We start from the raw sequence: 26,413 nt of genomic DNA, 5'->3' as shown, positions 1-26,413 counted from the left end.
CACCAAGTGTTTTGGCATCCACGAACGATCCCCGAACCATTCGTTGTAGTTGTTGTTGAAAGTGTTTTTACCAATACCTTGTCCTGCGTTAGTTTCTTATCGACGGGCGTGCTGAAAATTTGTCTCGTTCACGGAGTGAAGGTTGCTTTCGTGACAATACTCGAAAAGGGCTTCGCATAATCAACCCCAGATGCAAAACTGACATTTTGATCATTCGCTAAACTACTTGTCAAGATATAAATGACGGGCTCCTTTACTAGGATTCTTACGCTCTCATGCTTCCAACAGCCAGCCAATCTTCTGATCGCCATAGCTGAGTTGAATGCTGACCAAGTCAAGCTTCCACAACTGGCTGTTCTTCGTCATCTCTCTTTCGTTTTCCGGACAAGGGGAGGTCTTGGCTCCAGACACTAACTTGGATGCGGCCGCCCTCTATCCTCTTCTTGACGAGAGATCTTACTAATTCTTTGAAGTTTTTCCGACTTGTCCAAGAGGCAAATATTGCATCGAAAAAGCGCCGACGATGATCTGAGGTGATCACAAGTTGGCTGACCAAGGCCTTCTTATTGTCGACTATCTGTATCCATTTGCGCAGATGATTTCGTAGTCCATGACGCTCAGTAGCAGTCAATTGAGAAGGTTCGTCAATGGCGGTGGAGGGAGGGCGTGCGGTGGTAACATTGGAGTCATCGATGAAATCTTGTATACTGGTGCCAGTAATAGGTTGGTCGCCAACAACGGAAGAGCAGGGTCTGCCATTGAAATAGTAAAAGTAAGATGAGCGAAAACTGTCTTAATATTAATTAGTATGGATATATAGTACCAGTTATAGAAGATAATACTGACAGAGGAGATGAGATATAAGGAGATGAGATATGAGGAGATGAGATGTGATGAGATGAGATATGATCAGGGAATCAGTAAAATTCCAAGCTATTATGCTATTAGTAAATATGCTTGATGTTGTATGCTAAGTAGGTAAAGATCTTACCGCGAAATCTATAGGATCACGAGAGAGAGGCTATAGGATAGAACGTTGTATGCATTTCAGATAAAGAGAATGTGTGAGAGGGAGGTTGTAGGATGGAAGTTGTATGCATTTGAGATAAAGAGAATGTGCGAGAGGGAGGTTGTAGGATACCTAGAAAGATGTGCGCGATAGAGAGTTAAATTCCGCGTAAGGTGCCCGCAGGAGGATATTTCTGGCCTTATCGTGGCAGAGGAAAGGGCAGCTGGCATGCACTGACAGCCGGCCGCCAGCTGTCGGCAACTGGCAATGATGAACTCCCGACATGCACGTGAATAAACAATCAAACGACGAAGGAGGGTGGATATCCTTCTCCTTTCTTTTGTCCGGGGTTCAACTAGAAAACAGGTCACGGTATTAGATACAAGAAGAAATACTCAGGTGTATGACAAGTAGAAGTGACCGAAACAACTTCATATACCTTGGGCATACCTAGTTGATGAGGATAGGGAAGTATGCACATCCTGCCCGACTACTACTAAAGATCACAAAGCCAATATTTCCATGTGATATTTCAAGTCAAGTAGCATTATTCATTAATTAAAACTTTGGCATGAAGGGAAAACATTACATTCTGTGAAATCTCGCTCCCATCTTCCTATATCACTAGTAAGTCAAGCACCGAAGCTTCCAAAAAGGGGGTTAGAATATTCAGGACTACGCAGACATCCAACCACGATTGAACCCAAACAACAAACTGCTTACTCATTGCAGCTTTCACTAGGACGTTTTATTTGGAGCGAAGCTGTTTCGAAGACTAGACTTTTAGTAGTTCACAGTAAATAATACATGTCGAAAATGTCCCGGAAATAACCAAACCCATCTGCACGGTGGAGGGTCTGGGTCAAGTAGATCGAGACCAACAAACTCGCAAGGATATAGAATCTCTTCAAGACTATTCAATATATATGATAGATTGAGAGCTGAACGTGTTATTCTTTTTAGCTACAGGATTGTCCTGTAACCCGAAACTCTGGTTATCGTTAACCAATCCCCTGATCCTGCCATCCTGCGCTGGTGTGCCTCGCCGTTTGCTAACACGATGGAATACTTACAGTCTAGAAGGTTTTCAAGGTTTTCCAAGGCTTCAGATGTGAATAGCACAATAGTCCCTCGGCTTGAAGTAAAGTGGTATGGTTGCCGTATTTTACATACAGGGTAAGCCTCTTCCTTCTTAGACATGAATCTCCTCTGGTCCACTTTCACATTCCGCTGGAAGAAATGAGTTGTTATAGACAGAAAGCTCCGATATCCGTCATTTCCCTTTATCCAAGACTAACCAGTCATCCAATATCTTGACTATCTTGCACCACCATCTCGCAGTCGATGTTAGCCGTAAACAAGCGAGGACAAACTACTTATCTAAGTGGCAAAGCAAACTGACTCAAGCCAAAAGCCTCTCTTCCGTTTTGGTACAGCAAGCCTATTACTCTTGTCCAAAAAGGATGTGCCACTAACGAATCAACAAAGGGTTTGGTGGAGTTTGAGTTTATGTGCCTGGCAGCACCTGATGGTTGACTTTTACCGACACAAATCCACTCATTACCTCCACTGCTTGTTTTGTCCCCCGCGATTGCCGGACAAGAAAATCGCCGAGAGAATTAGATGCAATTGTCATTGTTTAGCCTGTGGAGTATCCAGCTGCTTGGCAAAGTCTAGATCCGGTTGTAAGTGCAGTTTGTACAACCCACATTTCGCCTCACCGCTGGATTTCTCAATACGGGAGATTCACGATGCATGCATGGAAAAAGTTGAGACATACAGATAATTTGTTGTACAGTATTAAGGCTATTAATGCGAATGCTAATTATAGAGGCTATCCAAAAGCAATCATTACCCATTCATCATTATTAATTCCATCTCGTTGTTTCCTTTGAATTGAAAAGTCTCATTCTAAGGGCTGTACTTCTTCCACTCGATCTTGGAGACGTCCTTGTAGCACTTGGAGTCGAGGGCGTACTTGTGGCTCGAGTACGATCCCTTGGGGAGAGCCTCCAGCTCGTCGCACTGGGGCACAAGACGAATGGGCGCACAACCTTTGGGGATGTTGCGCTGAATCTTGTCGTTCTTGTCGATAGTGATGCGTGCTTGCTCAATAACCACAAACTTCTTTCCACGGTAGTACTCTATGCTCTTATTGCAAGCAACAAAGGTCTCGGGCAATAAGTAGGTGTAGGGGTCTTCAGGCTGGTTCAATTGGACACCAGCAGTACCAGGCTCGAAGTTGAGCGTAGCACCGAACAAATTCTTGTTCTTCTTATCGGCGACGAGACCAATACCGTTGGGAGTCAGGGGAGTGCCACCATCGCTGATGACGGTGGCCTCGCCGTTTTGACGCTCCTCCTTTGTGCCGTTCTGGTAGAAGATGCGGCCGTCCTTCTCGCTGATACCGAGAAGGGCGAGGCCGGCTCCGGTGTGGATGCCAGTGAGCTCGAAGTTTTGGATGGGAGGATCAAAGTCTAGGGAGGGATCTGTGACGTTGACGACAAGCTTAAAGCCCTTTGATGTCGAGCGTGATGGGTATTTGGGGTCCTTGACGATGTGAGGCTGGACCGGTGATGCCGCTGCAAGGCCGATAAGGCTGAGGAGGAAGGTTGATGTGAGCATGGCTTGTGTGTTGTTCGAGATGTAGAGCGAGGGTGGAAAAGTCAAGATAGAAGAGGGTTTGTTCGAGGGAGGACAAGCAAGAGTAAAAGGACGATTTTTGAAGACTGTTGAGTAGAGTTTGAGGGTTGATAATACAAAAAAACCAAGAAACAAAAGTGAGGGGGACCGTATCGGTTCTTAAATGCCACCTCAAAAGATCGCCCTCAGCTGGTCGGTCGATGTAACGATGAAGTTTCTCTCGTGGCCTTGGCTGGCCGATCAAGGTGGCTGGCTAGCATGGGATGGCCTCAGGGTATCAGAAAAATTGGCCACTGGAAGCCTAAGAGACACAATTAGTGGGCCACTTTATGCTCCTTAGCCCATAGTTCTTAGACTATTTATTTTTGTAACCTAAGACTTAGGAGGTCGTTTTTTCTGCTACCCACTAGGATGGAGGTGGATCCTCCGTGAGCCGAGAGACTAGAGGCCCGCAACAGTGGATCTCCCAGAGGCTCTGGCGAGTTTAGCGAATGGATACAGGGATCGCCGGTGCGGGGAGTCCCCTGTGGACCGCTGCACGGCCAAGTCGGGGCCCTGAGGGCTTGGCTCAATACGAGGGTGTTGCCGTGATTATTTCGTCATTGGATGATTTTCTTCATGTCGGCCGATACCGCTTCAGTAGCTGCAATCAACAAGAGAGAATTCATGACGACTGACGATGTTTTTATCTCTATCACCAACTTATATGATCCATCATATATGCCCATCGTATCTACTTGTTCTATGGATACTTTACTTCCAATCATCAAATGAATATCGCATGATGAGATCCAGTATTCCTGACGTCAAGAAATTATGATGCTCGTTTCGAAACATGACGAAAGTCCACCACAAATCCGGGGATCCCAGCAATTGACGATCCTATATCTGAGTAGTAGGTATCCATAATTAGCCTCAATTTTTTTGTCTCTCAGCTTACTGCAAGACAGAAATGAAATGCCAATTGTGTCGTCACATGCCGTGATATCAACCCATTGGTGTCTTTTTCTCGCCGATGAAAACCCAAATCTGTGGATCTGCTGGACTACGGTGGACAAACATGCACAGGCGAGACCGATGCCAAGGAATAGGATACGGATGCTCTTTGTTTGACAAGTGACAGGATCAACAGGAGCGAAATGCACTACTTTCAGCCCCGTATCACACGAAATGGCGGCCTGTTCAGTGGGCATTCCGTTTTGTCATACGTTAAACTCATCGCGTGGCATTGCAGCCGCAGCAGGGGTTGAGGCTCACTTATCCTCAACGCTCCATGACGTTTAACTGTACCATCTCAACAAGACCCTTACGAACATGGCGGTTTCATGTTTTCGGACACGATATCACAGACATCTCTCGCAAGTGTCACTGCGATGATCTTCCGTATGTATCCTCACTTCATTCATTATATCATAAATATGGTTCGCATCTCACTGGGCGGCGATCTACAGCAATCGTCGACAAAAGATCGTAGAAAACATGCATGAGAATGAGACAAAGGCTCGAGCTTTACGTTAGGGCACACTCTGCACAGTCTCAGCCTCAGTCTCGAGGAATTTTGGTGCGCTACCACGCAGCTAAATTGAAGCATAACGTTACATGAGAGATGGCTCAAACACTATCATGATCATATGACGCGGACCAGATCTCTCACGAGTGAGAGGGGCTCATGGTTAGATCAGGTCTATTCTTGATAACCATATTCTCCATCTTTCTTAGTCTAGGGATTTTGCATTGCTCATACTTTCAACGGCGTGGTTCTGCTGTGGGGGCACATCAACAGTCTAGACCTGGTGGAGCTGACGACGTCCTCCATTCTTTGTATTCCACTTGTTATACTTTGGGAAGTTGTTTTACCCCAAATTGTGGCTTTGTAATGACATTGTTGGGGGGGTTATCATAACGTTTGTGAATCGAAAAGACAGGGTATTGAATTTCGGTGTCGGTTGGGAGTCGAAAGAGTGAAGTCTCTTGCTGTAGTCTCGAGTTGATGGTATCGATATCCATTGAGGTTATTATTAGCCTGGGTTGACAGGTGTTGGCTGCAGACTTATTCCAGTTCGTCAGGCACAAGTCTAATTGATTGACTCTCATCTCCAACAACCACTCAGGGCACTTTCAGTTGGAGCACACCCAAAATACCCTTTTGAGTTATCTCCAAGTCATCGTCTGTTTCTCTATTTGGTTCATATGAAGCAGTCTAAGTCAAACCTCCCGTAGCTCCGAGCCTGCATGCAACCAACCCTCCTCATAAGCCAATTGCACTCAGCTAAGACAGGTAGGCCTCCCCTAGCGGGCATTTTTACACTTTTCAACCAACCGACCAACCATTTGCCCATGATATGACTTTTTGACTTGTGATTGAGGGGTGCCAGGGCTCTCATTGGAACTTGCCGTGCCAAGAGGTTGCAGAAATGCCTTTTCAAAGTGTCATTGCTGGTTATCTTTGCGTTATGGAAAGACTAGAAGGGTGAAACACTTTATTTTTGGAGAATATTATCGCAAAATATAAAGCCAGTTCTCCTCTTCGGTTGACCATTGGCAAACCATCTTCTTTTCAATAACAACAATCTAGTTCATGAGCGAGCATCAATCAGTACCCCAGACTCAGGACGGGTCTACGGAACAGAGTTTCGTAGACTCGGACTATTCATTCAATGGTAAGTGTCCATCTCGAGTCATTATTGGGGCTACTCCACCAGTCGCTTGTACTGATGCTGCACCGACCCGTCTCTAGTCCCCGGAGCTGACTTCGGCGGCTTTTCTTTACCTCTGGTGACATTTCATCAGAATGTGGATCAATGGCTTCATGTGAGCTCTTGGTCTCAAAACGCCGCTTCTCTTGGCTCGATGAGCCAAGAAGGTGTGTTTGGTGCGACTGCGGGTTCCGCACCTTTGTCCTGCGACGGCTTCTCTGAATTTGGTCTTCCTCCGTCAATGATCGGGACGGATTCGCATCTCAACGACATCGATTCTGCTCGGTTTACGTTCTCGAGTCCTTTAGTACCGTGCCTTGATCTTCCTACCGTCTCAGAGGATATTTCCAAAATGGCATCGCCCACTGGTTCACCAGATACCGCAGCCGCTCTATAGAGCGTAGGTTCAGCTTGTGACCAAACGAACGATACCATTCTTGACTCATCATCTGCGGCGCTGGGAAACGACAGACTACCAGCATATTCGTTTGATGTCGTTGCTTCAGATTCCAGTTCATCTCCTGCCGACAACTCTGCCGACAACAACTCAGACATAGCCAGCAATCAGACGTTCAAAGAAGATCCTGCCATTCGTTTGAAAAACAACGAGTTTGTAGAGCATGGTAAATGGCTCTGCATTTGGCCCGAATGCGACAAGTTCTTTAAAGAAAATCGCATGAGGAAGTGAGTTCAACCCCTCCCATCCTCTCCTCTGTTCTTTTTCATCGCTAACCTCGGACCCAAGCAACCATCTTCGAACTCATCTGAAACCTGTTCATTGTTCATGGTATGGCTGTAACTTTCGGGATTCTTGTCAGAAGGATATGCGCCGGCATTTCAGAACGCATCGTTCTCTAAAAACTGTCCAGTGTCGGTTCTGTGGTAAGTGGTTCACTCGGAAATACAATTTGAGTAGACATGAGCGAGAGATGCATGGTGGCAACAAGAGAGTCAGGAAGTGATATCTGATAGTCATCTTTCATCACACTCTTTTCAATATTTATCTTTGTCGGACTATGTTCAATTTAACAACCCATCACGTCAAGCACCATATGGTACTTGTTTACCCAACTTGAACTCACCAATCTTCCAAGTCTACACCGCCGTCAGATTCATCGTCACTGTGTTCATATGTGATATTAACAGATCCATCGCTGAACTCATCTTCGTTCAAGTGTGCCAGCGAAACAGAGTCTATGGGCGTCAGTCTCTTAGTATGTCAAATGCAAATTGAACTCACCCTCTTCATCATCGCCGGATATTTCCTGAGATTCGGAGAGATCAAATGCCGCCATACTCGACGTAATGTTCGTTACAGAGTCCGGATGCCACGGGTTGGGTTGTTGTTGACTAATAATTTGCATCTCCACAGCCTTGCCCAACTCGCTGCTGAGCATTGCCAACACCCGACGCTGATCCAACCAATGCATATTCTCCCTGCCACCGGGCAACTCCACGGGCCTCCAATTAAGGTAGGGCTTTCGATGCGATTCTGGCTCCACGAACATCCCAGGATGATGTCTAAAGTACAACTTGCAACAGAGGCACGCAAGCTTACTACAAGCTATGTATCGATCACCGCCCACGAAGCTACGTCGATTGCGGTGAAAGTCCTCCAGCATTTGGACCTCAGAATGTACGCACAACTGTCCCGAATCCCCGTTGTACATGTTCTTGATCGCCTCTTCAAGATTCATTGGGCCACTCAACCAGGCAACGTAGCTCTGCATGTCCTCAAGTCGGGGATCGTTGGCTGGCAGCATTCTTTTGACTATGGAGTTCAAGTTCGTCAGGCCATCCGCAGGGGGGACCTTTGCTGGGATAGGAGCATCCACTATTCTTATTTCGTATGAATTTAGAAGCGACCCCAGTGGAAGAGAATCTTGAACCAGGTGTGTAGATACGCGCACTCTCTCAGCTAGGCGGCCGACGAAGTGCCTGACGGCCCGAAATGTCTTTGCAATTTCTGGGGGTGCTACACTAAGCTGCTGGCTCAAAGTTCTCAGAGTTGTCATTTGAGGGTCATGTCGAGCATCGTATGCTATCTGACATAGAGCGAGAATATCAGTTTCTGTGCAATATGAGAAGTGAGACAGCCACTCCAACAGTGCATTTGCCCCTAGATTTCTGTTAGTTACCTACATCGGGTTCCTGGGTTGAGTCAGACCTACCAGGCTGTTGAACAATGTCAATATCCAACTTGAGGTACTTCTCACAGTGTCTAGTAGCTCTATGTAAAAGCTTGCACTCTTTTTTTAGCCTTGGTGCAGCAAACTCGGCACATATTTTTGCGAGTTTATTCTCCAAAGCTTTCTGGTCTTTTTCGGTCTCTTTGGGTTCCTTTCTTAGTAATTCGAGTACTTCGGTGAGAAACGATACGACTTTATCATTCGGAGTTGAGTTCGCTGCAATCCAAAACACGGCACTTTTCTCCTTGTCCTCGATAGCCATAGACGTCGTGGTGTCTCCCCCTTTTCTGTAATCGCAGATATAGCTCAAGTTCTTCAAGAATCTACGCCTAGCATCTTGAAGAGTGTCGGGAACATGGGCGTCGACAGCGTGAGGGCCATCTACTCGTTTTAGAACGTGAAAGAGGGCGAGATTCTCAAAGAGCCGTGAGAGTATCTTGTCGTATTTGTCCAGTCGCGGTTTTCCGACACCGACCATGTTGCAGGTTCACCTTTTGAACGTATTGATTGTGATAATAATACTGGGAGCTGTTTGATGAGGGAAAACAGGCTTCTGCCACAAGCCCGAATGATTCACTTTATATATGATGCTGCCTTCTCTATGATTAGGATGCTTAGAGCCGTGTTTGATTCGAGGGTGTAAAGCCTTCCATCCAAGCCCCCCCCCTCATATTTGTGTTGGTCGGCTTCCCGCATTAGAGTAAAAGGCAGAATTGGGCCGACTATAATCCCTACTGAGGTTGTGTTTCCTCAAGATAGTGTGATTCTTGCATGTGACTCTATCAAATAAGATGGGGAAAATATCATTTTAGGTACCTAGGTATCTGATTAACAGTAGTCGTCCATTACCTGCCTACCCACTACTAAAGTAATGTTGCACTGATTTTCAAGTTGAGATGTTATAGGCTAATCACGTTGGACAAAGCCCATCTTTGTAATAGCTTCCAGACGGCAACTCCAAGCGATGATATTTACGTGCTTAACTTCGAGATCGGGCTCTGGATAATTATCAGAGATATAACTGCCATCGGCCCATGCGTGAATGTTTCAACCAAACAATTTACTAGCGTCCCAGACGCTCGGGCAGTTTTTCCATAACTAGGTACTTACTATGATCTGCATTTAGTGGACCAGCCCTCGAAGCGACAGTGAGAGCGTAGGTACCTGGGCCTCAGGGTATCAGAAAAATTGGCCGCTGGAAGCATAAGAGACACAATTAGTGGGCCACTTTATGCTCCTTAGACTATAGCTCTTAGACTATTTATTTTTGTGACCTAAGACTTAGGAGGTCATTTTTTCTGCTACCCACTAAGTAGCAGGTAGGTAACTTTGATTGCTGGAACCCGCCGGGCGACACTCGTCATCGAATTGCGGGGGCAAGCGCCACAGGAACAAAGGGAACTACACAGTACCTACATACAGGTAATCCATCCATTATACCACTCTACCTTAGTACCTACTAACCTGGAAGGTATTGGATGCCTTAAAGATTAGTAGGCGGCTGTTGGCGCTGGACATCCGTATATTAAACGTCTTTTACAATGAAGGTATAAATTAACCACCAAATAATTTCAATAATAATACAAATTGTATTAACCCCAGCAAATTGATTGGTACGAATAAATACAATATTAATGACAGGGATCGCCAGTGATTTCTCAATCGTAATTGTTTATTTTCATCCCTGCGAAAGTCTTCTTCCTTTTTTTTTATGCCTGAAAATTCTCCGGGCGGGAACACCATCCCCAGTACAAGACCTAGGAACCTCCTCAGTGGTCCCCTCATTGCCTTAGCAGGTATCTCAACTTTTTCCCCAGTTCTTTATCCTCGTCTGTCCTTGTTTTATTTTTCTTTATTTCTTCCATTCATCCACCAACTTCGAATCGACTGGTTCTTCTTCCTGTCACTTGCCATGCCTTCGCTCGACGGGCTTCCCAATGAGGTCCTGCATAACATCGCCTCGTTCCTAAACAAGAAATACGATATAGCTGCCCTTTCGCGCGCCAACCGGCACTGGTACGATATCGCAAGCCCGATTCTATGGAAGCGCGAAGCTCGATCCGACAGGCCTGGCGCCCTACACTGGGCAGTCGAGAACGGAGATGTCAGAGTCCTGCGCCGTGCTCTAAAAGCTGGCGTCAGCCCTTCACGTCTCGCCTACACACATAGACCCAAACCTCGCATCCACCCTTCGCATAAGTGGTACAACTACCATTCGAGTTACTACGATGATCCTATGTGGAGAGTTCAAGACGACGATCAATCTGTTGACTTGGATGCATCATACGTGCTACATGATGCCTGTGATTGCTTCGAAAGTGGCTGCGATGACGGCATCTTCAGTGATTGCAGATGGGAGGCTATACATGTTGCTGCAAGCAAGGGACGGATTGACATGATTGAGATCCTCCTTGATGCGGGCGCTTCCATTGACGCGCCGTCTTGGGGTGTGTGCTTGTGTCGCCCGCATTTGCCTATCGAAGCCTTCAGCGAGTCACAGGCCGTCGACGAAGGAGAACTTGAAGATCTACACGGAGGAAACTGGACCCCCTTACATGTCGCCATATGCCACAAAGAATTCGAGACAGCGAAATTCCTTTTGAAACACGGGGCTTCAACGGTTATATATCAAGGAATTGACTTTGAGCTGGATCCCAATGCTTGGAGAGATGACGACGTTGCTCACGACTCGAGTCGGTTCAAGTTGACGGCCCTGCATCACGCTGCCAAACACAACATGCTGGATTTGGTAAAGTTTCTTTTGGACGAAAAGTACCAGGAAGATATCAATGTCGAAGGGCCATTCATGGGCACCCCATTATTCCAGGCCATATGGTACGGTCGCTGGAACACAATAGTTCCATATCTTCTCGAGCATGGCGCCGACCTGAACAGAAGACTTATCGAGACGCGTTTGACCCCACTCATGATGGCCTGTTTCTCGCGTCGTTTCGATGACGCCTCCAAACTCATTGACTTGGGCGCAGATGTCAGTACTTTGTCAGTGCATCGCTTCAGTATTCTTCACCTGATCCTTGGATCGCGTCGATTCCGGCCAGAAGACTTCTTCGACCCTCTCGCTCCCCCCACGAAGCCCCTGAGCAACACTTCTGAAGCCGAAATTATCCAAAAATTCATTGCCAGGGGTTTCGATGTCAACGCAAAGGAAGCCGTTCTCGGAATGACACCACTCATGGTTGCAAGTGCAGGCTGCAACACCGATGCCATACAAGCGCTGCTCGAGGGCGGTGCCGACGTCAACGCGTTTGATAACGATGGTCTGACTGCACTTGCACGCGTTGGCGAGACAGCTGAAGGCTCTTCTATTCTTGGTTTGTACGACTCTGCAAAGATGCTGCTTGATGCGGGAGCAACATTTCAGGATTCATTGGATGAGGTTACTCCTTTAAACATCATTTGCTCTCGGCAATGTGAGCCATACTTCAACCGCGAGTGGGACGATCAACACGCTGCTTTGGTCAGGCTACTCATCGAGCACGGCGCCAATCCAAACGAGAAAGGCGTTTCTGAGGCACGCCCTTTTACAGCGGCCGTTGTGCATGGAAACCTGAACCTCGCACAAGCAATTCTGGAGAGCGGCGGTCGGCCGGAAGAAGGCGACCTAGAAAGTATCCTCGCAGCGTCTGTGCATGATTCGTACGACGACGGAAAGACCGAGTTCATCCTACGCATCGATTATCCCAAACACGGCATGACAAGGCCATCAGAGGATTTCTTGCTGGACCTCTTGAAGAAAGCGCTCAATGAGCAACTTTGGACAAGGGCGGCTGATCTGATGAAATCAGTGGCGGTTCCAAAGGAGCTCTGTGAAGGACTGATCTTTCGCTGCTTGGAGAAGCCTTCGCCAATCGCTGATGAGCCATCTAGTCTGATTCAAATACTTCTCGACCAAGGCCAAGACCCAAATGAGCTGTTCAACGAAGAGCCTCCGTTGTATTATAGTTTCAAATCAGCCTCCTGCTGGCGGACGACACCTGTGTTGGTGAATGCGGGCGCAGACATCTACATGCCGACAAAAGCGATGCCAGACGGTGCTTTTATGTATACCATTACCAATGGGTATCAACCACAAGCATGTCAGATCCTTCTAAAGCATCCAAATGCACTGCGCGACAAGCCAGAACGACTGCATCGGGAATGTTGGACGTCTCTTATTTTCTGGGAGCCCCGCAAAGGTATTCGCGACGTTGGGCAGCCAAATTTCTATCATATACCACAACTCAACTGGTCTTTCACAAATCAGTTGATATCCGCTGGGTTGAGAACTGACGTGAAGACATTGGATGACAAGGACGTCAAGGAACTCGTAGAGGAAGCGATTCCGAAGAATGAGGTCTTGAGGTTCGAGGGCCGAAAGGTCCTGGAAGCACTTGACATTGTCTACACTGAGCCTACGGTAATAGAGATGCTCAACGCCATCGGAGGAGATGACGAAGATCCCGAAGATTTTGAGTACGGCTCGGTGAGCGACGATATTGACGACACGGACGATTCGGATCTCGACAGCGATGGTTACGACGGTCTTAACTTTTTCCCTGGCTTTATGGAAGGCGAAGAAGACGAGGAAAACGACCAAGGAGACCAAGACGGCGAAGGCGAATGGGGCGAGGAGGGTTATTTGAGTGATTCCGATGACGATTTTGACGATGATGGACATATACCAATACCTGTCCCTTTTTTGCTTGGACTTCTGATGTAGGACACACGGACTAAGGAAAGGGTGGTTCGGTGTGATTGTTTTTGCTTGAAAGTGACCCGAGAGGGTAGGTAAGGATTTCAGCGGGTTGTTCATGGATATGGACTATACCTCGGGACGGCGCTTTACGGATCTTGGCAGCCGGATTTTGGGATATGTGATTCCTGGAGCTTCATATTGCAATCAAATAGACGAAACTGCCTCTACGGGCTAAAAACTTGAACATGATATTTTCATCTCGTGTTGTAAGCCCAAGTAGATCAGCCTGGTTGGATTGTACTTGCTGCGTGTGAAGTTGAAAGTGTCAAAAACTTAGCTTCCCTTGGATCGCAGAGACGGCGCCCAGAATATTCAGTTTCGGATATGTCTCGTCATCCAAGTCGAACAGTGAATTGCAAACGTCGAGTTGCGGAGACGGTATTCCCGACGTCGGCTTCAGACTCCGGCGGGGAAACGACTAGCACTAACGTCAGGGGGGACTGAGCAGCCTCACTAATAAGGCTAGGTAGACAAAGGTCTTGTTACTTTTACCTGAGACGTCGGAGATGTTGCGGCGTTGTGGGACATGTCGACCTGAACAGTCACAAGGGAGACCCGAGAACCTTGAAGGTTGGATCTAGTCGCCGGTTGTCCGGGGATAACTATAGGGTATTTCACATCAGCATATACGAAGGCGTGAGTTATCGATGCCATTTAGACGAATGAGCGGGTAGGTTCAACGATAAATAGATAACACAGCATTCTGGTGTTTCGAAGCTACTGTGAGGCTATCCTGAACGGCCGCGTGGGTTTGCATTGGCTCATAAATCCATTTAGAAAAGCGCCGCTTTCCTGGTCAACATCAAAACTCATGTGAGAATGCGGGGTAACATTTCAAAAGGCAGGCTCATGAGACAATATCCAAGGTAAGTTTAGGTCATGCATACGAATATGAATAGATTGAACCCAGAAGCCTGGCTCGTTAGTATGTGGCATTGCAAGTTTGTCTTTCACAGTTATGCCGGAGATGGATATGCGAATAGGTTGCCCCCACATCCAGATCGGAGAACGGGGACTACGGCCGGGCGGCAGGATGCCGAATAGCGACGGACAAGGAAAAAAGGGCTCTAGTTGGACGAGAACAGAATAGAAACACAAAGTAATATTGATGTTTGAGGCATATGATTTGGGAAAATGGGCTTTTCGATGAACAAGGGACTGTTGCGGGATTGGAACACGGTATGCAGATATGAGACGGTGGGAGATGTTCGGTGTTGATAATTGCAGGATAACGGCTATCAGTGTAGTTGTTCTGTTATCGGAGATTCAGTGGATAAGTAGTCGGTCCATCTGTGGTCCTGCTTAGCATGTATCATCGTTGATATCATCTTCATGTCCTTGATAACTCCCAGATCCCACTCCGTAATATTGGAGCCCGAATATATTCACGTAGTATGCTGGTGCGAGATTGGTGCAGTGCAGCAGTGCAGTAGCTGTTACGGTATCATCCCTCCATCATGATCAACGGTCCCCCACTTACACGATCCCATGCCATGTCATGTTAGCGAGCGAACATTATGTACCTAGCTTGTTCTTTTCTCCAACGGAAAATGATTCGAATGTTCTCTCAATTGGAGAAGTTTCACATACCTAGTAAGTTGTAAGTTGTCCCAGAAGACGGGCAAGTCTACCGCACCTCCCATGTTGTCTCGTGTCGTGTCTTGCTGTACTGTCCCTGTTCAGTTGATTGAAGCTCTGAGGGGAGGTTGGATCAACCCCGCCTGCCCGCTTCCTTCCCATACCATACCGTACGAAAGAGGCAGTTTCAATACCCCACTTCGACAGGGCCTCAGGCAAGATCGCTCTCCATGATTGGTTCATGGTCATAGCTTGTCCTCCACCTTGAGCTCTCCCCTGTCAAGGTTAAGTCATAGCCAACTCCGAACACCGAGATATGTCCTTCATTATGGAAGAGCCATGCTTTCCTCTTCTGGTAAGCCCCTTCTCAAGAGAGTGTGGTCGCACTCACGCGCGCTCCCCCTCCCCCGCTCTATTCTGTTGCGGCGCCTTCATCTTGGGACGGCATCTAGCGGTTTATCGGCCGGTCGCCGTGGTCAAGATACTTGTGGAAAGCGCCAATTCACCACTGCAAGACATGTATCTCATGGAGTTCGCTATTCAGAGTCCGGTCTCCTGTCGGTTGCCATTCTCGGCGCTTGTTGTCGCCTCCTCCTCTATCTAACTCTACGGAGATGCAGATGGAGAAAGCTTCCAGACTTTGACGCCTACATGCCATGACCCTGACCCCTCCTCCTAGGCTCAGAATGCCGACAGCTTCGGGATTCGCGGGATCGATGGAGATTCGCTGTTAGACTGTGTGAGCGAGTGCTCGGCCGACCTCGACCGTGCCACGGTTCCTATCCCGTTCATGGCCAACGTACAGCAATCCATTCATTGCACTGCAGTGTGTGAGACGTGGATCCTTGGCTGTTTCCGTCTTGTCTCGTGTGGAGAGCATCCATCACACATTGGGCGCCCATTACTTGGTGACAAGACACATAGTCATGGCGTTCCATCGAGAGCATAAATATCTGGCATTGGACCCTCGATATTCTGCTTTCTTTCCTCCTCACTCTCATCATCATCATCATCATCTTTCTTCCTTCTTCTCACCTTTCCAACAAAACAAACAACCCTTTTCACAACCGCCAAAATGGTAAGCATTCTCCTTTATACCCACTTCTCCAATATCCTCTTGAGCCTCATCTAACACATCAAACAGGTCAAGGTTCTTGCAGTTCTCTACGACGGTGGCCAGCACGCCAAGGATGTATGTTTTCCCATCTTTCTTCTACAGCTTGGTTTCCTTTCACTGTTCTGCCAACTACCTTTAATGGTCGTTGATTCTACCTCAAACACTTCCACATCTACCGACAACCACAATCATCTCCCCACACACCATCTCTCCACGCTTGTCGATCTCAAACGCGGGGAAATGGTCTCACTACATGAGAATCAGCCACTACCAGCCTAACGATGCGGGGCAATGTCTGGGCAACATCTGCTATAGCATCAGGGAGTTATGCTTGGGTCACAGTGTCTAGCTTTGTAGCTCTCATGTGGTTTACACTGCAGGCACCTGGAGTGACAACAATGTAACCCAAAGCACACCCAATGCTTCAATCCTGCATCATTACCCCTCAACCACTTCTCGAATCGCATCTCGATAGCCAACAGCAACTGACATGTTTCATAGCAACCCCTCCTTCTCGGAACCACTGAGAACGAGCTCGGCATCCGCAAGTGGCTCGAGGACCAAGGTCACACTCTTGTCACCACCTCTGACAAGGACCGTGAGGGTTCCAAGTTCGACGAAGAGCTCGTCGATGCTGAGATTATCATCACCACTCCCTTCCACCCCGGTTACCTGACCGCTGAGCGTCTGGCCAAGGCCAAGAAGCTCAAGCTTGCTGTTACCGCTGGTATCGGCTCCGACCACGTCGACCTCAACGCTGCCAACACAACCAATGGCGGTATCACCGTTGCTGAGGTCACTGGCTCCAACGTTGTCTCTGTTGCTGAGCACGTTCTCATGACCATCCTCGTCCTCATCCGCAACTTCGTCCCTGCCCACGAGCAGATCGAGGCTGGTGAATGGGATGTCGCCCATGCTGCTAAGCAGGAGTTCGACCTTGAGGGCAAGGTTGTCGGCACTGTCGCTGTCGGCCGCATCGGTGAGCGTGTCCTCCGCCGCCTCAAGCCTTTCGACTGCAAGGAGCTCCTCTACTTCGACTACCAGCCCCTTTCTCCCGAGACCGAGAAGGAGATTGGCTGCCGCCGCGTCGACACTCTCGAGGAGATGCTCGCTCAGTGTGATATCGTCACCATCAACTGCCCTCTCCACGAGAAGACTAAGGGTATGTTCAACAAGGACCTCATCGCTAAGATGAAGAAGGGCTCTTACCTCGTCAACACTGCCCGTGGCGCCATCGTTGTCAAGGAGGACGTCGCCGCTGCCCTCAAGTCTGGCCACCTCGCCGGCTACGGTGGTGATGTCTGGGACCACCAGCCCGCTCCCAAGGAGCACCCTCTGCGAAACGCCAAGAACAACTGGGGTGGTGGCAACGCCATGGTTCCTCACATGTCCGGTACCTCTCTGGATGCTCAGATCCGATACGCCAACGGTACCAAGGCTATCATCGACTCCTACCTCTCTGGTCGCCACGACTACAACCCTTCCGACCTCATTGTCTACCAGGGTGACTACGCCACCAAGGCCTATGGTCAGCGCGAGAAGAAATAGATGTATTCATAAAGGAAGAAATGATATTTACATGATGATGAATAGTTTTGGATCAACTGCATTATAGACGCGGGTCAAAAGTAATCAGCGCTGCAGATAATACAATTTGTTTTAAGTTATACCTTCTTTCCCTTATAGTGATCTATTATATGAAATGTGATACTTCAATGTTTACTTGAGTTGACTTTGTACTTCTATCTTTGATTTTGAACCATACTGTCCCTTTTTAAAGCTGGCATTGTGGAAACTTGTCAAAGTCTTCTTAAGGAATAGCAGTTCTACAAAAGAAGAAAATTCTAACCCTGACTATTGGGCTTATTATTATTATCGGCACGTATTGTATTGGATTGTAACGGGGAATACTAGGTTAGCGAAGAATTGCATCGGATAACGCAAGAAAGCTCGTCACCGGATCAACTGGGATCAATATTGGCAGCAGAAAATCCTTCTTCGCTTTCCATCTTATTTTACTTTGTTACTATACTAATAATACACATGCATAGTCGCTATATTGATATGCCTCATTATGTAAGCCATCGTCAAACCTCATCTCGCTATAACTTCATACGATATGTTCGCCATCATGACATGTACCCGCTGTCATTCTCTCAAACCACTATCATGCTGTCGTGCATCTCAAATCATGATCATTTCCAGAACTGATACCACTTGTTATCTTCATCGGAATGCCCTCTTCTTCTCAAGACCTGCTCATCGCGCCCTCTGATGCGCCAGAAGTATACTGGCACACCTGCCACCACGAAGAACACGACCGAGAGTGTCTGGAAGGGCTGCGCAAATACAGCGCGTGTGAGAAGGAAGATACTAACACAACAAAAGATGATGGGAGTAGTAATCCACGTCTTGTAAGGGCGAGGCAGTTCAGGTTCCTTAACACGCAAAACGATCACGCCAAGAACGGTGAAGAAGTAGAAAGCATAGCCGGCAACTCCATAGAACGTGACAAGGGTGCTGAACTCGCCGACAATTATGTATCCTGTTGTAAGAACAGCATTGAGGACGAGAGCGTATACCGGCGTATAAAACAGCCCCGCATCCTCGTCGCCAAACATTTGCCTCATCTTACGAGTGAACCAGCTGCGAGTACGCAGGGTGCTGAGTTCATGCTCATGAGGACTGGCTCCAACGCCAATAGTGCCAAATATAGATGGAATATAGCCCTCTTTGCCGGCGGCGTAAGCGAGACGGCTGGACGTGAAAGTCGAAGAGTTTAGTGCACCAAAGCAGCTGGCACTGACGATAAGGGCGAGAACAAGGGAACCGACAGGGCCAAAAACATGGCTGCCAAACATGACACCAACCGTGTTGGCACCGTCCATGCTCTTGAGAGGCAGAACAAGAAAGTAGGCAATGTTAGCCATGACATAGGAGAGAATAACCAAGGGCATTGCTGTGTGGATGACTCGAGGCAAGTCTCGGGCCGGGTTTTGAAACTCGGCAACAACATAGTTTGTCTAAAATATATTAGCACTCAATTAACAGACGATTTAGCCGGTGTACCACTTACGTTATCCCAGCCATCATATGCCCAAAGACCAGCGTAAAGCGCCAGGGCCCAAGCAGACATATCTGTCGATGTGTTGTCAAACAGCGCAGACGGTTTCCAGTCGACTTCTGACTCGCCCTTGAGCGTCTTTCCCGTTATTATCACCACAATACCGGTGATTGTTATTCCGATTAAAGCGATGAACTTCATGAACATGAGTGCGTCATTCACACGCGTCCCCAGCTTTGTAGAAACACAGTTTAAGAATGTCACGATCAAAAGTCCAACAAGCGCAACGGCCTTGTTGATCCAAGGGTTGACGTACTCAGCGTCAGGACCAATGAATGCACGGACGAGATATTCACCCATGATGATGGCGATGATGGCGGCACTACCAGGCTTGAGAACCAACATAGCAACCCATGTGAACAAGAAACCGAAAACCTCGTGAAACGTCTTTGCCAAGTATACCTGAGCGCCTCCGTTGAGTGGCATTGCTCCACCGAGCTCAGCGTAGGATGCGGCACCTGTCCATGCAAGGATACCGGCAATGATCCAGACAAGTAGCGCAGCGCCTGGTGAGCCAACTTTACTGCTCACCGCGCCTGGCGACGAGAAAATGCCGGAGCCGATAATGAGTCCGACGATTAGCGACAATCCGTTAAGATATGTCAAGTTCTTGCTCTTTTCTAACGACCCCCCACCCAAGCCACCGGCTGGCCTCATCCTGGAGTTGGAGGCACCAATGGGAGCGTAGCCTTCAGCACCTGCGGTTGAGCTCAGAGGGAACATGTTACCCGAGTATTCGAAGGCTGACGTTGTCGAGTATGATCGGTGCATTCTCCCGGCGGGGTTCGCGGGATTAGCGCTGTTCAATGGGTCGTCAAGCTCGAGAGACAGTCTTCGCGATGACGATATACTCTGCCGAGACGATATTTCTGTTGCCCCCTCATCGTTGAGCTGGCTTGAACTTGCCAAAGATGCAAGTTCGAGCGAGTCCCTCGTGTTCCCCAGCTGACCGTAAGAGGGCACCATGGTGGTTAGTCTTGTTGTTGTCCTTCCTCCTCTTGTTTAGCGACGGGTCAATCTATATTTCCCCTCCCAAGTATAATACACCAGTGTTTCAGTTCGGATTTCAGCTGCTAACAGCAAAGGCGCATAACGATTGGGAGTCGCGCAAGTCTCGGGCGTATGTTTTGAGCGGTATCGTAGTGGAAGATTCGTGGTCTGGAAGCTGTGAGGACTGATGTCGTGTAGAAGCAGATGTCTTTTTTGAAGCGGTCGAGATTAAAGATGGGGTATAAAAGTACAATTAAGAAGAAGAGTGGTATTCATCAATGATCAAATTGATTGCTCATAAAGTCTTTAATTCAGCACCAAAAAAGGGGATGTTTGTTTGTAAGTGGGTACTTGATGTGGACGAGACAAAGAATGGAAAGGACCAAGATAGGAGACCTTCCTCAATTCATCACAAGGAAGGAAGCTTTGCTTTGTCTATGTAATTGCTTCCTATTCCTTTCCGCGTATGGTCCGAAAACAGCAACGAGCCCCAGCCCCCCTTGCTGTTTCAAGTGGCGGGTCAGCCACTTGCACCGCCACGAATCACTTAGTCATCCGACTTACTTCAACGACAAGAGTATATGATCCTGGGAACCTTGACCATCTCTTCCCCAACACAACAACACAACAACATGGGGTCCGACGATTATGCCGCCGTCGGTGGCGGTGGCGCCTTAAAACTCAAGGGCGTCAAGATCAATAAGAAAAAGAAGAAGCGCGACAAGTCTGATCTAGAGAAGAACCTCGACACTGGAAGCAAGGACGAAGAGAAGAGAAAGAGGAAGAAGAAGGACGAAGACGATGAGCCACGCCACGAAGACGATGAGGAAAAGCCGGAAGTGCAGAAAACTGAGTCCCAGAAGCGCCACGAGGAGATCAAGAAGAAGAGGGTAAGCGCGTCCAGTCGCAAGTTCAAGCGCATTGTACTAACATGCTCATCAGCTCCTTCAACTGGCCGAATCGTCTGGTTCACGACCTGAACTCCTCAAGACCCACAAGGAACGTGTCGAGGAACTGAACACATATTTGTCAAAACTAAGCGAGCACCATGACATGCCTAGGATAGGTCCTGGCTGAAAAAGCGCCAAGATGGAAGATGTCGACAAGGGCATATGCGGTCATATGGAAGTTATTGGCGTTCATTAATTATACCCCCGAATTTGAGCAATTAATCAATCATTAACTCATTCCATTTGGTTGTTGATTCATGAGAACCAGTGACATACAGCTTATAACTACAACGTTGTTGCAATCTCTGTAGAGAGAAGTGTTTTGATAATAAGGCTTATTGCAGTGATAACGCAGCCTTGTCGAACTTGCCATTGATTTTGAGCACTATTTTCTTTTCTTATTAAAATTGACAGTGTATTGCCAACTAAGTATCTACAGCTTGTCAGCTCGATGAGACGTATACGGCTTCAAGCATGTTCCAATAACATGACACCAGATGTTTGCCACAGCCAATCATTGAGATACATAAAGATGCAAATGGTTTGTATTCGCTCATGTACTATGCATTTAGATACGACCGCTGTCTGCTAGTATGCTAAGCGCCGATTAATGATTTAAATCTCCTTCGAGATGCAACCATATGTGGAAGCTCTCGTCTAATGATAACGCGCTTCCCCATATACCCAAGCGTCTGTTGTCCCAGTCTATTAACCCAATTTTGTACCCGTGAGGAAAGGACCGTAAAATTCATAATGAACCCATATTATATGAGTTGCCGTCCACAACTAACGGCTATGTTCATCTACCACAATGTCTGTGTGGTGATCATCGCGTGATGCGGAGAAATGTGAAGATAGTCTTCCGCTCACAGAAGAATGAAACCGCCAAAGACCATACCGACAACTGCACCCAGAATTGAACCAACTGATCGAGGAGCAGCGTTCTGGAGGTCAGGGTCGCTGCTGCCAGTAGCTGCAGCAGAAGGGACAACTTCAACCCAAGAGGTTGAGGTTAACGTGGTGATACCGCCATCCTCGAGTGTCGAGGTGTAGGTCTTAGGAATAGCGCTGGAAGTTACCTTGGTACCTGTGCCGGTAATGGTTCTTCGCGCAGACTCTGTTTCGGTTGTGGTTTCATCTTCATCGGTTTGTGTAGCCTCGTCGGTCTGAGTTGCAGTTTCCTGGTCATCTGTGATTGAGTCAGCAAATACGACCATTAAATTTGTTTAGTAAGTGTTATGAGAACAACAATCAATGTGACAATAAACGGCTTGTCCCGGTTTTTGGCGCACTTGCGGAAGTCACGAGGTCAGGGCATCTGATTTACGGGGGTAAATGGCACGAAGCAGTAATATCACAGCAGGCTGGGGAATTGAACCCGCATCAATGACCCGGTGGATGGTCTTATTGCTGCTGATCCATCCCACATACCGGGGGTTGTCTCTCTTTCCTCTGAAGTCTGCGACGCTGTACCTGACTCCTGCGTTGACTTGGAAGCTGGTTCAGAGGTCAAGTCGGAGAGGACATCGCTCGCATCGTCAGTGGTGGATGAGGGGACAGTGGCAGTGTCAGTATCGAAAGCAGTGGAGGCATCGACGACAGTGGCGGTATCACCAAGGACGGTGGATTGATTTGTCTCACCCGAAGATACCGTTTCGGACGGCAATTCAGAAAAAGAGGATGGATCAGGCAAAGAGGTTGTTCGAGAAGACGTACTGGCAGCAGTGGAGGTTGTAGCACTAGGAGCAGGAGGATTGGATGTTGAAGCACGAGAAGAGAGAGCAGTCTCGGAAGGTTCCTCTTCCAAGTCGGACGTACCAGTGGCAGTGGCGGAATCATCGGCAGTTGATTCGGGATCGGATTCCTGAGTTGACTGTCGAGTCTCTGTGGTACGACGAGTAGTCTGCTGGGTAGGAGCCGTGTTTGATGCAGGCTCCGTAGGCTCCTCGTCCGACTGGGTGGCAGAAGGAGTGTCCTCGGTGGCAGAGTCCTCCTCGGTGGGTTGAGCAGCAGTGGCAGAAGGTCGGCCTGTGTCCGGGTTAGAGGTCGGTTCGACAAGTTCAGAGCTCGCGGGTCGCGAGGGTGAGGATGGCTCACTCGTGTCAGATGGCTGTTGGGTGACGGATGCTTGGTTCTGAGTCTCTGATGCTTCATTTGTGGCAGCATCAGTTGGCTCCTCCTGGGTGGCGGAAGCCTGATCCGTAGGCGCCTCAGCAGTGTCCGAGGGCGGCACTGCGGTGTCTGATGGGGCCGTAGGGGCAGTGGGCGCTGTTGGGGCTGTTGGGGCAGTAGGAGCCGTGGGTGCTGTGGGAGCCGTTGGGGCCGTAGGTGCCGAAGCTTCACTAGAGGCTTCGTCGACAGCAGCATCAGTAGGGTCGGCGGTAGGATCCTCTGTGTCGGTAGGTGCAGGTGTGTTTTGTCGTCGAACCATCTGGGCTATAGACTCGGAGAGGTTTGCTCGGTGACCGCTCATGCCATGCTTTCCAATGAGGTCTCCATGGCGGAGGTGTCCAGGGCAGAAACCAGTAGCACCGCCAACAGATGCCACACCGACTCCCAAGAGACAGCAAGCAGCCAGAGCAATCAAAGCCTTGCCTGCTGGGGATATCCTTCTGGTAGTTGTCCTTGGGGTGATCTGGGCAGATTCCGAATCCTGGAGTAGTGCTTCCTTTGATGACATGATTCTCTCTTCTCGGTCAGTGTTCAACAGTCCAGCCTCCATGCTGTAGTCGTGCTTGATGTCGCTAGATGCCATGATGTACAAATGAACAAAAAGACTTGGAGGATGGAAGAACGGTGAGTTTTGTAAGTCGATCAGAGCGATATCAAGCGAGGCAAAGACTGGAGACGAATATGCAGAGGACGTATAGCGGCTGAAAATAGTCCAGGAATAGGCGGACCCAACAAAGCAGCTTTTTGGGTTTGCTTTTGGGGAAGAAACGAGAAACGACTGGCTAGGAGTTGATGGTGAGGTTGACGAGGTACAGTAGTGAGGGCCCAGAATGTGTGGTGAAGACAGTGCAGTACAGTAAACAAGCTAGGGTCTAAGAATCTGCAGACGCCAGCTGACGAGAGGAGCGGATCTCTTTATCGATGATGAAAGGTGTCGTGTGCCAAGTACATAGAGAGGAGTCTCTGAGGAGGTGGCTCTAGCGTCAGAGGGAGGAGTCAAGACAGTTCCAGTTATTATCATACAGAACTGGTGATGTGCGGATGAAAGAAGCCAAAATGGACAGAGAGATTGACAGTTGATGGAGGCGCTGAGGGAGGGAGGGAGTGGAGGCAGTGGATAGTGGATGCAGTGGAGAGTGACTGGGCGTTACACGAGCTGAGTTCGTCAAACAAGTTGAGTCAACGCAAGCCAATCTCTAGCAAACAACACAGGAGGAGAGTTTTGTGTCAAATGCAACTTGTCGTTTGTGATGCCAGTGGATCGTTCGTTGATGATGGATGGGGATCTGTTCAGCTAAAAGTCCCGATAACTAAGCTAGGTAGGTAGTCTTGGCGAGAGGAGGCTGAGCTGCACACGACTATCACAGCGGCCCAAGTAAGCTGGCTTTGATTTGTTGCTGTTGTCTTATTTTTGTCTGTCGTGGCAAAAGAGAAGAAAGGTCGTTGCAAGTCTGGGCAAATTTACTATGTATGTACTAAACAATTGGTGTGTTTCTTTTTTCGGCCTGGGAGGGAGCCGCTTGCAGTTTTTAACGACAGACACCCCGAAGCTACCTAGGCCAAAAGCTAGTCCTTGTCTAGCGGTTTGTCGTCCTGCCAGGCCTGCCAAGTTCAGATGGCTAGCTCCACGCTACACGCCTGTCCCTTGAGAACCCGGCCCCTTCGCGCTGTAAACAAGCCCGGGGAGCTTGGAAGGGATGGATGTGCTTATAGTGGAGTTTAGGCGCGAAGGGGCGGCTCAAGGCAGTCTAACCCTTTTGTTGTCGCCGATAAGGTCCAGTCCAAGATGTGAGGCGTTTGCTTACCTGGTCTTTTTTTTTTTGGGAAGTCCTTCTTTGGCTGGCTGACCTGATGTATGTACATCTGACAAGGGCGGAGCTGCTGAGGTTCGCAATTTACATCGCCGTAGAAACTGGAGGGTGTTTCAGCCTTTATTGAGCCTAAAACTGTGACTGCATTTGCCTGACTTGTTCATCGTTGGTTGTGACAATTTCGATCTTCAATGTGGGATGGTAGGTGCTTGCTGCATATGAGATCTAACCCAACCCAACCACATTGCATCGTTGTTTTTGTCAATAGAACCACTGCAGCAGCCCTGGTTCCTGTCCTGTCTATCCCTCCGTCGTGTAGTTAGTTAGATGGCGCCGCGCCTCTCCAACGTGACGCTAGATACTATTTGGGTGATGTCACTGTGGATGCAACGACAAGCGGACGATGCTGTTGCAAGAATTTTGGTGTGCCATGATAATCATTCATGCACGCACAGAGTACGAGCATCTTGTTGTTCTTCGTATTCTTTAAAAAGCTCTCAGGCTCCATCACCAATTTAATTGATGTGAAAACGTCAAAGGGGGGAGAGACAATCGCCTCCCTGACATGAGAATACGAGAAAATCGACAGAAAAAGATGAGCATCGGCACCAACGAGCGGGTCAACGTTCAGACCCAAGCTATTGGTCCCAGTAGATGTGCCCTCTTCTGCCCGCATGGCCCCGGTCATCATTCCATGTTTGACCCGCTCCGTTTAACCCCTGAACCCTGTCCTTGATTTTGAGGTTGCTTGCCTTCTCGCCTTCTCTTATCCAACCCTTCCTGGGAGTTGATCTTTTGTTGCAACTGAGGTCGCGTTGTCGAACACAACTGATCTTGGCCAGCGGCCTGCCACACTCGGATGGCTGTCCAAGTAAACCCAGGTCAGCAGGGTTGATACAAATCTTAACACCTCATCAATATCAATAGTCTCTTCCTGCTATTCTGTGATGCAATATAAAACCCCCCTGCTTGATATGTGCAATTGGTGTTATTGATTGTCATTATAGGACCTACCTAGTGACGCCTTCTGGTCATTGAACTTGGTTATTCTTGTGTCAGATCAACATCACCAAGACTCCTTCGCGACCCCGGTCTGAGTTGATCGTCAATTGTGATGACGGATGTACCCTATTATGTTGGGTAATGATACGATGGAAATCTCGGTTGATTCTTATTTTTGGTGCTTTAATATTTATTTTTTATACGTGAGATCGAGGATGGATGGATACGTGCACAGTCCTTGGCTCCGAACGGCGTGTCCGTCTCAAGGCGAAGCGGATTTCGTAATGTGCCAAGCGGATAATGATGTATGCGACCGGATCTCACGGCCCATCACCAAGAGGTTTTTTCCTTATTTTTTTCCATTGAGCAACTACCA

General features: G+C 48.2%; 10 protein-coding genes across 10 annotated transcripts; 3 read left to right on the top strand and 7 right to left on the bottom strand.

The window, feature by feature from the left end:
* Positions 1–334: 334 nt before the first annotated feature.
* Positions 335–1,294, bottom strand: FPOAC1_009109 (uncharacterized protein; the record flags this gene model as incomplete). The annotated part of the gene is made up of 4 exons (XM_044853539.1): positions 335–792; positions 847–933; positions 992–999; positions 1,248–1,294. The coding sequence occupies 4 exons, from the start codon at positions 1,292–1,294 to the stop codon at positions 335–337; spliced, it is 600 nt and encodes a 199-aa protein (XP_044706209.1).
* A 1,626-nt stretch (positions 1,295–2,920) lies between these two features.
* Positions 2,921–3,634, bottom strand: FPOAC1_009108 (uncharacterized protein; the record flags this gene model as incomplete). Its single annotated transcript, XM_044853538.1, has 1 exon — positions 2,921–3,634. The coding sequence occupies one exon, from the start codon at positions 3,632–3,634 to the stop codon at positions 2,921–2,923; it is 714 nt and encodes a 237-aa protein (XP_044706208.1).
* A 2,843-nt stretch (positions 3,635–6,477) lies between these two features.
* FPOAC1_009107 (uncharacterized protein) lies at positions 6,478–6,903 on the bottom strand (the record flags this gene model as incomplete). The annotated part of the gene is made up of 1 exon (XM_044853537.1): positions 6,478–6,903. The coding sequence occupies one exon, from the start codon at positions 6,901–6,903 to the stop codon at positions 6,478–6,480; it is 426 nt and encodes a 141-aa protein (XP_044706207.1).
* A 523-nt stretch (positions 6,904–7,426) lies between these two features.
* FPOAC1_009106 (uncharacterized protein) lies at positions 7,427–9,015 on the bottom strand (the record flags this gene model as incomplete). The annotated part of the gene is made up of 3 exons (XM_044853536.1): positions 7,427–7,542; positions 7,589–8,467; positions 8,520–9,015. The coding sequence occupies 3 exons, from the start codon at positions 9,013–9,015 to the stop codon at positions 7,427–7,429; spliced, it is 1,491 nt and encodes a 496-aa protein (XP_044706206.1).
* Positions 9,016–10,449: 1,434 nt separating this feature from the next.
* Positions 10,450–13,257, top strand: FPOAC1_009105 (uncharacterized protein; the record flags this gene model as incomplete). Its single annotated transcript, XM_044853535.1, has 1 exon — positions 10,450–13,257. One exon carries the CDS (start codon positions 10,450–10,452, stop codon positions 13,255–13,257), a length of 2,808 nt encoding a protein of 935 aa, XP_044706205.1.
* A 2,689-nt stretch (positions 13,258–15,946) lies between these two features.
* Positions 15,947–17,536, top strand: FPOAC1_009104 (uncharacterized protein; the record flags this gene model as incomplete). Its single annotated transcript, XM_044853534.1, has 3 exons — positions 15,947–15,949; positions 16,016–16,063; positions 16,490–17,536. The coding sequence occupies 3 exons, from the start codon at positions 15,947–15,949 to the stop codon at positions 17,534–17,536; spliced, it is 1,098 nt and encodes a 365-aa protein (XP_044706204.1).
* A 647-nt stretch (positions 17,537–18,183) lies between these two features.
* Positions 18,184–20,078, bottom strand: FPOAC1_009103 (uncharacterized protein; the record flags this gene model as incomplete). The annotated part of the gene is made up of 2 exons (XM_044853533.1): positions 18,184–19,011; positions 19,065–20,078. 2 exons carry the CDS (start codon positions 20,076–20,078, stop codon positions 18,184–18,186), a joined length of 1,842 nt encoding a protein of 613 aa, XP_044706203.1.
* Positions 20,079–20,734: 656 nt separating this feature from the next.
* On the top strand, positions 20,735–21,179 carry FPOAC1_009102 (uncharacterized protein; the record flags this gene model as incomplete). The annotated part of the gene is made up of 2 exons (XM_044853532.1): positions 20,735–20,992; positions 21,045–21,179. 2 exons carry the CDS (start codon positions 20,735–20,737, stop codon positions 21,177–21,179), a joined length of 393 nt encoding a protein of 130 aa, XP_044706202.1.
* Positions 21,180–21,918: 739 nt separating this feature from the next.
* On the bottom strand, positions 21,919–22,269 carry FPOAC1_009101 (uncharacterized protein; the record flags this gene model as incomplete). The annotated part of the gene is made up of 1 exon (XM_044853531.1): positions 21,919–22,269. The coding sequence occupies one exon, from the start codon at positions 22,267–22,269 to the stop codon at positions 21,919–21,921; it is 351 nt and encodes a 116-aa protein (XP_044706201.1).
* Positions 22,270–22,406: 137 nt separating this feature from the next.
* FPOAC1_009100 (uncharacterized protein) lies at positions 22,407–23,807 on the bottom strand (the record flags this gene model as incomplete). The annotated part of the gene is made up of 1 exon (XM_044853530.1): positions 22,407–23,807. One exon carries the CDS (start codon positions 23,805–23,807, stop codon positions 22,407–22,409), a length of 1,401 nt encoding a protein of 466 aa, XP_044706200.1.
* Positions 23,808–26,413: the final 2,606 nt, after the last annotated feature.

This window comes from Fusarium poae, chromosome 3, assembly GCF_019609905.1.
Source record: "Fusarium poae strain DAOMC 252244 chromosome 3, whole genome shotgun sequence".
NCBI classification, from domain to species: domain Eukaryota; kingdom Fungi; phylum Ascomycota; class Sordariomycetes; order Hypocreales; family Nectriaceae; genus Fusarium; species Fusarium poae.
Note: the sequence above shows the minus strand (reverse complement) of the source record. Positions and strands in the feature narration are given on the sequence as shown.